Below are 12,210 nucleotides of genomic sequence, written 5' to 3' on the forward strand. Positions count from 1 at the left end.
TCCCTTTTCTCTTCCATATAACAACAGAACACCTTTTACAGATTCTTCATCTGCTCTTCACCCTAATGATTTCGACCCATCATCCTTCTCAAAAATGAAAAGGGGAAAGGAGGGAGTCGTGGGAGAAGATGCCATATTCCTTACTTCACAACTAAAAATGGATATCCTATGTCATATTCCTCTTCCCTTTTCTTTCTTCTCTAAATTATCATTTTTCTCCGAACTTGAAAACTATCTTATTTTGCTTCTGAAAATGCTTTGGGTATTATCAAACAGATTTGTTATTTAAGTTCATTTTTATGTTTATAATTAGACCACTCTCAAAATACACCTGAAGGGTATGCTTCTATAAATTTACCTCCATTATTATTACTTAATGTGATGGGATTTAGTGGGAGGTGATATGAATATTAGCTACTTGGATTCCACATATTTTTTGGAAATAATATAATCAAAGGAAACGGAAAGAGATTACTTGATATAAGTTTTCTTAAATTGGTTATTTAGTTCATTTGAGTCTTTCACTCTTTTATTACTAATATATAACTACTTTTTAAATGGTTCAATAATATTTGAAGATCGAAGATTCGAGTTTGACATATACTCGGTTTATGATGATTAAACATATGACAGAAGTGTGAGGGTCGGTTCCAGGAGAATAATGAAAAGTGGAGCCATCAACAACACCCATGAAGAATCCACTTCTAAAACCCTATATTCGGACCTTGCCCACCTGGCAGCCCCGTGGTAAAACCCTATACTTGAAGGCATTTTTTTAATCTGAATAATACAAAAAAAAACAAAATATTGATCATATCCATCTAATTCTTCGATCCCCACGATTCAATTGTGCGATGTTGCATTAATTCACGAATGTAACACTTTTTTATGTAAATAAAACCATGCAATCTTTTAAACCAACTAGTACAAGTACAATTCAGCAGAAAGACTGTCCCTCCCTTGCAAGACCCAAAAGTAAATTTCCTAGCATTGGATGAGATTACAGTTTGCAATCCCTACACTTACTGTAGCTGAACCCACAGGAAAGGAATGGAGATTCACTCCCTCTTTTGCCAACTAAATTTGGACCATTCGTTTGCATTTCCTATTTACAACTCACTCAATTTAAATGAGTGGTCCAAAATCTTTCAGCTTTTCCAATAAACAGGGCATTAAGGCATGTGGATGGGAGAAGAACAATAAACTTCACAGTCAAAATCTCAAAAATTGGCGACTTACTGACAAATCATTTCTACTTATTTTCAGAGACCAAAGCCTCTCTATCCCACATGTAAAAGAAGAAACAAGCATCCCATGTACGAGGAGCAGGGCCAAAATATGAGAGCAATAAATCCAAAATCCAATAGATGTTCTAAACGAGATAATTCCGGGCAAGACATTGAAGAAGGAATGGACACGGTGAAAAGAATTAAGGATTTTGATGGATAGAAGAAACCTAATGCTATCACTATCAGTATAGAGAGTTGTATGTGTAGCAGGTAGAAACAATGGAGACTACACAAATAAGGAGAGAGGGAATGAGAGTAACGTTCAAGAGCCTACTTCGGCCCAAATAACCAGCAAGGGTTATAGTTCCATCTGCAATCACTCGTGCAATAGTCCCGGCTTCAGTTGATAGCAATCCACCATTATAGGTTCCACGCGAGAGCCGAGATGACATGACTCGGGAGAGAAGTGCCAGGTTAACACCTGTGTAAGACATGATCAAAAGCAAAATTGTGTCATTAACAGAAGAAAATAAGAATAAGAATCATCCTTTGATTTTCTTAAGGATAAAGCTTTACGTGGTTCACTACAATGAAAATAACAATCCTAAACCAAAAAGATAACATATAATCCTAATAAGATGCATGAGTTTCCAGAGGCAGAGTTCAGTAAGTAACTTTTGACATTTCGTGGATTCATTATTTTCTCTTATTGGACACCAATCCCTTTCATGTTCTGTTTTTCTTGAATGCTTTAAATATTAATCAGCAACTTTATAGCCACAATCAAATATCATTAGAAGCGGAAGAACATTTTGAATTAATTAGAAGTGTTCTTAAATTGCGGTCAACTTTCAGTAAACTTCTCACCTTCAAGCACTTCTGCCGCCACAAACATGATAAGTCCAGAGCCAACATATTGAACCACAGAGTATGGAATTATTACATTGAAGCTTAAGAGGATGCCTATCAAGACGATAATTTCAGAAACCAATAGTATTTGCCTGCAAGGTAGATATTGAAATCGAATACGTGAGAGAGAGAAGTTACCAAAGAGATAACTTGAAAAATCGAGGGAAGGAAAACTTAATACATTTTTCCCCATATCCCATTGAAGTATTACCTGTCTTCAAACATGTTGCTAATGTAACTACCGACAAGGATATTTACTGGGAGAACTGTCAGGCCAAGGCAAGCCAGAAAAATTGCCACAGAGCTTGTGGACCAACCAAAGTAGTATGTGGTAACAACACTAGACTCCGAAAGTAGAATTTCCATTGCATATTTGAGCATGAAATATATCAACAATTGAACCTGTAGACATCAAATCTTCATTTAAAATATGATGACATGCAAACTCAAAAAGAAAAGGTGTCATTTAAAAAAAAAAAAAAAAAAAACAAAAGGAGCTTGATAGAAACGTTATCCTAAAAGAAGAAGAAAAAGGAGTAAAAGTGTCATTTACGACAGTAGCTAGATTGCTATATGTCCTTAGGACGTGAACACATTGTTCAGTTGAAACATCCCAAGGGAACTATTAACAGTTCCAATGTCAGTTTTATCCATATCCGTTTCGGACAGAGTGTGGCAATTTGTTGAGCATTTTAAAGTAGCAGATTTCCGCTGACAGCATTATTCAGCAGGTATTCAAATTTCATGTCCATAAATAAAACTAGATTGTCACCAAAAGTTAAACCACAAACTCAAAAATTCATTGAAAACCATTGTTGGCATGAAAAGATGGGCACTTTAGTCACCCAATTTCCATTACTTGATTCAAATTATCTTAAGGCTAACACCAAATTATCAATCACTCAATTTAATGATAATGAATGATGTGAAAACCCAAGTACTCTCTAGACTACAGAAGATACCTTAACAGAAGGAGTGAGTAATCTATAAGCTGAACCCATAGAAGTCACTGGTAGGCGAGATTCCTCAGCAGCTTCTTCACTGTCATCAACTTCTGGGTCATCTTCATCTGATGGCTTCTCCAGTGAAGTAATAAGCAATGGTTGGTGAAGACCTTTCTCAAGTGTGTCGTTTTGAACTGTTCATTGACATTGACAACATATATAAAGTTAGCATGTTTTGACAATGTGTGAAATAATTGATTTAAAGTTGAGAGACCTAAGACAAAAAATTGAAGGTTTAAGTACTTAGTGAAGCACAGTGACCTATTAAATACAAACCTAACCGTTAACGGCCCAAACTTGCAATTTAACTTAAAATAAATTGTTATCCTTTAAAAGAAAAGTGCAATTAGATGTCCTAGTGATGCCTCTAAATTCCAAATGTTGAAGCAATGGAAAGTTTCAATTGAACCAGATAAAATTTATTCTTCCTTTGCAAAAAAACACATCAAGGTAACTGGTGGACGCAATAACAAACACGCACTTGACCTTACCATATGGAAGTGCCCACCCAAAAAAAGTGATGAATAAAAATGTAATGCCATTCATGTGATCATTTATCAGGTCAAACAATTAACACATAAAATTACCTTGACTTGATTCCTGTTGAGTATTTTCTTCATTTTCCCGTGAAGGTTCACGAAATGAGATACACAACCATACTAGATATATTAGCCAAGCCACAGCCATAACCCAACCAGGCAAAGTGTTTTGATTAAAAGTTAGCTTGTAAATCTTAAACTTCGTTTGAAGTAATCCGGCAAGAGCTGGTCCACAAGCCATTCCTAGAGCACTGGCACTAACAAAGCCTGCAGATGCTTGCATGCGAATTTTTAGTGGCACACAGTCACTGATATAACGTCTATTAACAGCCCGAGCAGAACCTAATCTGCATTAGAAAAATACAGTTCTGTCAAACGTCATAAATACTTGTTAAGATCTCCCAACTCACTGCTTTGACCCCACTAAAGGCAACAGGGAGAATTCAAAGTCAGTTCTAGATTTTCGAGTCTCCTCAGAATATTTGTGCCACACCAATATAACAAGATAGTGTCAACCATTTCAAAAAAGACTATTTCTCATTTCATGTAAGCTATAGCAAAGTCTTTATATTTTGAAGACGGCAAGTCTTTATATTTTGAAGACGGCAAGTAACCTTGAGCTTAAACTGGATTCTGAATTTTCCTATTTTCTTAAGGTAGATAAGACTGATGAAGTAAATTTCCATGATTAGGCCAAATCCATGGTAAAACGAGGAGAACCCTCCAGTATCTCTAATTCTTTTAATTTATTAAGTCCAAAAGCTCCTTAACACAATCAAGGCCTGGCTATTTAGACTTGCCAGAAAATGGAACTGACAAATATTAAAGCACTAATGATCAAATTAACTAAACATTACTAAAATTATTACTCAACCAAAACAAGTCAACGTTTATTATTTATTTCCTACACCAAATTTAAGATCAAAACTGCACATCAGCTGAGAGACACTAGAAACCTTAGATTATGGGCAGTGCATATCAGCTGAGAGACATTAGCAACCTTAGACTATGGGCACTCAGATACCATCGAGAAATGTGAAAGTATGTCTAAATGGAATGGCCCATATATGAAATAACAAATAATTTAGGGCAATTCGGAGAAGTCATTTTCTCATTGGTTCTGGTTAGTGACATGCCCGGTAGAAATTTTGGAGAGGTACAGACGCATGGAGTCAATGGTCATATGAGGTTCTGAATGCAAAAGAAAAAGACATCCCCAAAGGGCAGTTCATATGGACCTCTAAAGCACGTTGTGCATTAATTTATGATGAGAAAGAAAAAACGTAGACATCATATGAGCTGTATTCTAATTAACTATACAGTAAAGAAATAAATAGTGATAAAAGAATAAAATAAGAAGATAAAAAAGAGATTACCTACCCACAGCAAAGACGCCCAATCAAAAGAACCCAGAGTGACTGAAGATCATAAGCAAGAGCATATAAGAGGTTCCCGAAAAAGAGAGCAACACTGCTAAATATTAGAGGTCTGAAGTAAGATCTGTTTGACCATGCACTAAAGTAAACTGATGAGAACACTTGTGCAACTGCCATTGCTCCAATTACAATACCACATACAGTTGCTGCAGCTCCAAGGCTCATGGAGTAGTCATCGGCGGTTGGGACCACAATATATGTATTGACCATGTACAGGAAGGTATTCGCTAAGTTCAAGAAAAGAGACATGAAGTGATAATTGCTATCATCCACTTGTTCTTCAACGGGAGCAGGCAATTCTTCTCGCATAATGAGGGCATGTTGAGCCAAAAAGTTTAGGAAGTTTGTTGAGTTACTTAACCTGTCCACAGCAGCTTTAATTGAATCGACTACAGGATCCTGCATGTGGGAATCCGAATAAATAATATAGCTGAAGTGACCTTTCGACTACTGCTACATTTGTTGGGAAAGGCTATGGGAAGCATTGACAATTAAAGCAAGTAGCAACAAAATGAGTGTACTACCAACCTGGAGAGGGAGCGCAGGCTGATCATATATTGATAGATAGCTTCTTCCTTGACGGTCCTGGAGTTCATGCAAGTTACGTGATATGGCTCCAACAACAGCTCCTATTCCCTACAAGTTCATTTCAAGCTGGTGAAATACTATTTGGGTAATAAAAATGAAGCTTACAAGTTAGTCCACCTGTACTTACTGCATATACAAAAAATCAGACATACGGCTTAGAATCTAGAACAATATAAAAAGTTCCAAGACATCACATCTGAAGTCCCTTAAAGACTATTAATGAGACAAAACTACAAAAATCAGCATCAGAAAATGACAGATTACCACATGTTTGAAAACTTGCTGCAGTTGGGAGTATGGATGGTTGGCACGTGTTTTGACATAGTAATCAGTAAATCTATAGCCAAACCGCTTATCAAACTTTTTCAGTATTTTACGCAGACCAATTGCATTTATCTCAACAAAATATAGAAGCTTTAAAAGATCCTGGCCTGCTACTCTGTAAGCTTCTCGCAATTCAGTTATCTGGGATATTTCAGGTTCTTCTTGAAGAGCATCAAGCCGTTCATCAAGCTTGGCTATACGGCTTGCAATAAGGCCTTGTTGCTCCAGCAGAAAAAGTACGATTTTCTCAATCTGATTTTGTCAAAAAATGCATTTCAAAGTTGTTAGCAGATGAAAGCATAACTTAGATTTACACAACCTCATAATATAGAAATATGCAGTTCCAAAGCAGCAAAGAAACAGGAAAGTGATTTTTAGCTCAGAAAATTATGAAAAAAACCTGCATTTATGATTTGTAATCTTAAAAGTATTCCACCACGTCAATTAGAAGGAAATGTGTGGTGCATGGTTGAATACGTGCATCTTACTATATAAACACACAATTACAAAGAGAGATGGGGAATATTTACCGAGTCTCCTACACAATTATTTGCAATTTTCTTCTTGTCATATACGTAAGGTTTATCTACTCGAATGTGTTGATGATATAATATACCACGTTCAGTTCTTTTGAGCTAACAACATAAAGTACAATAATCAAATAAACTTTAAAAATTCCTAATCCGAATACTTAAATTAGAATTCAGGATTTAAAATATGAACCATCGTCTACTATGCAAGACAATAAATTAATAACAAATTTTCAGGTGACAAGCATGACAAAGAAATTATCTGGTGACAAGCATACACCATCACTTATCAAAGCATTAATTAATTCTTCACAAGAAAAGGGATGAGCAATACACACCTGGTTGTCCAGCATTCTTGAAAAATCTTTGAGAACGTGCCGACGATCTTGTGTTCCAACTTCCATTTGTTGAGCATATTGTTTTACCTTCTTCTTCATAAGCTTATAGTTGATGTAATATCTGCACAAAAACAAAAATATGAAACAAAACAATAGCAGCAAAAGCTTATAAGTCAGAACATAAAAAATGGTAAAAGTATCACGCACATAAAATTCCAAATCATATTAGAAAGTATATTTAACGTCTTTTTTCTTCCCTTCTAAAACGAAACAACAATAGAAAATTCATATACCAATTTAATCAATCTATTTTAGCTGTATTCTTAACTCAACTTCTTACTTCACATTTATGAAGTATAGTCCTAATGATGAATTTATGGCTTTTGTTCGAGTAAAATGCAACTCTAGCCAATGACCATTGGTTTAGTTCTTATAAGTATTCGAGAGAGTAATGACCAAAGAGACTATGACTGAACTCAAGCACATTATTAATCCAAGATTCTGCATAAATGGTTGACTTCTATTAATATAATAGAACTCCACATAGGAAGTAAAGAGTATCATTATGCAGACATCTTTCCCTTTGATTAAAAGAAGGGTTGCTGGCATACTCCTCAAACAAGATAACTGGAATAATGCAAAACAAATATTGGTGTATCACGCTTACCCTTGCCATTCTTCAAGTTGTCTTTCCTTCAACTTCTTTCCAAAGGCAACCATCTCTTGATTTGTAAAAGCTTGGTACTTAGAACCAGGCCTTGAATACACAGAGATACAGCCTGCAAGGAGAACAAGAAGTTATTAATATCATCACATAGTGACGTGTATTTTAGTAGCATTAGTTTCTTAAACTCGTCCCAACAATGGACGAGACTATCACTTTTTCCCCTGTAACAAACTGACAAACCATCAGCATCCTTATGCTAAAACATTGAATATATAGAGCATACATATCAAAATAGTTTAATTCACTCGCAAAAATTTATATACATTTGAAAAACAATGGACATCTTTTATAGATACATGGGCCTACCTAGTCAATTCTATATCCATCTTATAATTATAGAAATAGAAAATTTATAGATACATGAGCATAACTAGTCAGCTCTAAAGATACATCAACGATCAAATACTCACCATTTTATAATTATACAAATACAAAATTTTATCATCAAGTAACAGGGGAAAAGGTTGAAATACATGATTGTAGATGCGTTTACTTACTAGCTCATATTCCTAGACAGAGCTCCCAAAGAAGTTCTCATTCATTTCGATTGATAGTATGGAAGAGAAATCCAATCAACATTATTTTTCGCTGCCAAAACACTAGAAGGTGCAGGCTCGTTCATTAACAACAATAACAGAGTACTCAAACCGACGAAACGAGGGGGGGAAGAGAAAGGTAAACACCGCGCCTACAGCGAAATTGGTTTTCTACTTTCGCCTTGCAAGTTATCAGCAATCAAACATTCCACGAGCTCTGACGAGATATTGTTACAAATAAAAGTAAAACAAAAGAGAGAAAGCGAGAGAAGCCATACCGGAGAGAGAGATAAAAATCTCTAGAACTCGGATTCAGAAACTGCTTCAGACGAAATGGAAGCTTGTATGACCGTCAACGAACTTCTACAAATGGAAACAAAACAAAATCAAGTAAAGGACGAAAGCAAGAGGCGTTTCGTAGAAAGAAAAATAAAATAATATCCAGAAGCAAGCAAAAGGAGGTAATGGCGGCAAAGGACGAAACGCAAACCTGAAAGATGGATCGAGAAACAAAAGCCCAAAATCGCAGAACAGGATCCTTTCCGAATAGACTTGATTTAGTTTTGCTACTCCTAGTTTCCGGCGATAGAGAAATTTGAGGAAAATGGCGAATCGAGAGGAGAAATTCTTGGAAAAAGAAAACCACCGGGATGGGTATGGTATGCTCTGGGTGTCACGGCGGTGGCTTCTTCCGTCAGAAATAATTAGGCGCCACGAATCTAGTCTCTACTTATATCGATTTGTAAACTCACGGTTCTTATTTTTATTTGTTTATTGATCATAAACGTGCACGAGAACTCCTAAAATTTTCAACCAATTATTTATATCATTACATGAATCATTACAACTTAGGTCAATTATGGATTGACCGGTAAATAATTGGAATTATTTTTTATTTGGATTTACTAACATCTGTCACATTATTATAAAAATAACTATATTTGTATTTCTTTAATTTTAAAAACCTTCATATTTTTTTATTAACATCGTATATTATGAAATTTTCCCTAATTTTTTTAAACAAAATACACCAGTTTTGCAATGAAAACCCTATTTGCAATTGGGTTATTTTTTTAAAAAATAAATCCAAATCCACAACTTGCAAGAAGTCGCTATCACTCTCTTTGTATTAAGTTATTATATATATATATATATATATATATATATATATAATTAATTAATTAATTAAAAAAATTAAATAGTATTATATTTTGACAGTCAGGTCAAGTACCAATATGTTAATTTTATTCCATAATATTTTCCCATCACTTCGGCCCTACAAATAATGAATTGGAAGCCTCCATTATGGACGGATCATTTTGGTGACCACATATTTTGTTGGCCGATAGTACAACAGTGACTCAATTCACTTTATTTATTACCACGTTTTTTTATTTTTATTTTATAAATTCAAATATTTTATAAAATAGTTAAAATTAAACATGTTTCAAATATATCATTCTATTTTATTTGATTCGAATTCGCACAACCAACCGTCGCCTATATAATTATTGGATACTAGTAGGTAGCAATTTACAATTTAAGTATTAATAGAAAATATAATTTAATTTAATTATTAGTTTTTGAAGAAAGATGGGCACCACCATATTTATGAATATTTGTATTGTCTCTGTGGCACAAAATTATTTTTTATTCTATTGTCAGCGCCATCTCAATTCCTTTCTCCAGTTCAGTGACAATCCACCCCCAAACCAATTTTATTTTTAATTAACGCCTTCATCTTTCTTTTTATTTAATTGCTTTATGTATTATTCATTAATAAATCCAAACGTCAATTTATTATATGCTTAGCATGTGAACTAAAAATATTAGATCTCAACTGTCGATGCAATTTTGGCAAAATTATTTATATTGGAAATAATTTTAATGTACTCATAAATGTTTATTCATCTCATACTCTTTACCGTCTCATTTGTCTATATTTTAAATCTATTCTTCGAATAATTCAAATTTTTTCTTAATAAAAACCTATTATTTTCCTTTTTTTTTCTTCTTTCTTAATAAGCAATAATTTAATTATTCTCAATAATTTTTATATACCTTACCTATTACATATCATTATTATTGTTATTAAAATTTTCACCAATCTTACTTTTTAAATTAGGAAAGTTCATTAACATATTTACATAATATTTATTTTTCATATATGTCAAGGTGAGGAGTGTACATCATAGTGATGAATTAAATATTACAATAAGAATTAAAAAAATTATATATTACACTGTCATTTTAATTCTTATACTTTAAAAACAGTTTTTTTTTTTTTTTTTGTTAAAAAGAAAATTAAAAAGCGGAAGAGAGAGAGAGAGGATCTAGAGAATCACATGGCGACAAATATGCGAGTTCGTAGAATCATACGTGGAAGACAGGTGGCCGATCGTAGTTGACCATGTGGAAAGCCACCGCCAAAGTCAGATCTGTGAATGGTGGACCACGGAAGACACCTGTACCGAAACGATTCGTTTTTATCGAAGACGGCGTAGGACAATATGCCACGCGGGAGGGGCGTAGCAGCTCTATTTATTTAATATTAAAAATTGGAAGACAGGATAAACAAAGCACTAACTAACCACAATCTTTTGTCAAAAAGGAAAAAGGGAAGAAGATGGGCAAAAGACCATCACAACTCGTAAGAACCAGAATAAAAGAATCGCAGAAAAAAACAGAATAAAAGAACATGTACTGATCCACTTTTTGCTCCTTTTCTTTTATCTTCACCCTAATTATTTCTTTATATATATATATTTATTTTTTTTAAGTTAAGTTTAGACATTTTTTTTCTCACTCTAATATTGTCCAGATAAATACACATTGTTGATAATTACACAATTAAAGGAAAAACAAAATTGGCTTTGAAAAGAGTGAATATAGAGAAGAAAGATATGAATAGAAGAGGGAGGTGTAAATCACAAGGCAAAAGGCAAAAATAATTGTAAGAATGCGGGCCAATTCCTACATGTGGATGACAAAGTTTCCCACCTGCCACCCAATCCTTTCACCTAGGTTAATCAATCATTTGATTGCTAACCAATGAAATGAAAGTCAAATAAGATGCACGTATTTGATGACTCAATAATGAAAACTTCATAATTAAGTACTTAGAAAATTTCCTAAAATACATGTGAGTAAAGACAAAGCATCACGAAAAGAGTTGTATTGGTACGTGGGGACAATCTTTGCAGTTATAAGCAAGTAGTAAGTAACGTGACTATGTTGCAGGTAATACAAATGAATGTCGGAGTCATCAAGTGTCTACCCAATTCTAAATCTTGATCCAAATTTTAGACACGAGGCGTGACAATTAAATGCGGTGAATTTTAACTAAAAAGAAGAGAACCAATATAGAGTAAAAAGAAAGATGAGAGTAAGTCCAGTTTGAATATTTGTTTGGCGAAGTAGAGCGTGGCATTATAATTTAAGGAGAAACAAAGCATGTGAAAAGAGAGGCATGCATAATTGCACACCATCTCACGTGCTCCACCAATATTGGGATTTAAATGATTGCCCAAACACGTTTTCTTTTCAACCCTCCAGCTTTCTGGGCCCTGGAAGATTTGGGATATCAAGGGCCCAACTCAACTTTTAGTTTCCCGTATATTGGGCCACCACGTATTGGGCCTTCTAAATCTCTTACAAGGTTCAAAAAGCAACGATTCTCTCGTTCATTATAAACCCAAATATATGTATATTTTTTCTCTGATAAATTTACATTCGCAAAGGTAAAAAATTAATGAAAAAATAAAGTCAATGATTATCTTATAATATTGGATTTTGGTCAACTCATGACCCATGAAACAAATAAATTTGTATTTAGTCGACACATTAAACCCAAAAGTTTAAGACGATGAATTCTAGTTGGTTTAGTGAAGCTCAAAACCTCGTTTGATGTTATTTTATATTCTCAGTGTGAATTCAACTTATTAATTTAATATTTTTCTTATAGTAGATCAACTCGATACTATTTTTAATATTAACTCAATCTGTTAATAAAATATTTCTTCATTTTGTCACGTTGCGTATATCAAAATA

General features: G+C 34.1%; 1 protein-coding gene across 2 annotated transcripts; it reads right to left on the reverse strand.

Moving 5' to 3' along the window:
• Positions 1–1,339: 1,339 nt before the first annotated feature.
• On the reverse strand, positions 1,340–8,946 carry LOC111795694 (SPX domain-containing membrane protein At4g22990). Of its 2 annotated transcripts, XM_023678253.2 has the most exons (13): positions 8,651–8,946; positions 8,439–8,523; positions 8,122–8,223; positions 7,565–7,676; positions 6,898–7,018; positions 5,970–6,281; positions 5,646–5,753; positions 5,062–5,516; positions 3,730–4,028; positions 3,101–3,276; positions 2,350–2,540; positions 2,097–2,230; positions 1,340–1,710 (listed from the first exon to the last, which is right to left on the reverse strand). In XM_023678253.2, exons 4-13 carry the CDS (start codon positions 7,615–7,617, stop codon positions 1,472–1,474), a joined length of 2,088 nt encoding a protein of 695 aa, XP_023534021.2. In that variant the 5' UTR covers positions 7,618–7,676; positions 8,122–8,223; positions 8,439–8,523; positions 8,651–8,946; the 3' UTR covers positions 1,340–1,471. The 2 variants fall into 2 exon arrangements, with proteins under 2 accessions (XP_023534021.2, XP_023534020.2); XM_023678252.2 differs by lacking the exon at positions 8,122–8,223.
• Positions 8,947–12,210: the final 3,264 nt, after the last annotated feature.

Source organism: Cucurbita pepo, chromosome 5 (assembly GCF_057944985.1).
Source record: "Cucurbita pepo subsp. pepo isolate OVF chromosome 5, ASM5794498v1, whole genome shotgun sequence".
NCBI classification, from domain to species: domain Eukaryota; kingdom Viridiplantae; phylum Streptophyta; class Magnoliopsida; order Cucurbitales; family Cucurbitaceae; genus Cucurbita; species Cucurbita pepo.

Excerpts from the sequence above, each read along its gene's own strand:
- LOC111795694 (XM_023678252.2), bottom strand. The coding sequence starts at position 7,617 with ATGGTTGCCTTTGGAAAGAAGTTGAAGGAAAGACAACTTGAAGAATGG. Across the intron at positions 7,019-7,564 it reads CAACTTGAAGAATGGCAAGG|ATATTACATCAACTATAAGC; the intron begins GTAAGCGTGATA and ends GTTTTTGTGCAG. Across the intron at positions 5,754-5,969 it reads AGCAAGTTTTCAAACATGTG|GGAATAGGAGCTGTTGTTGG; the intron begins GTAATCTGTCAT and ends ATGAACTTGTAG.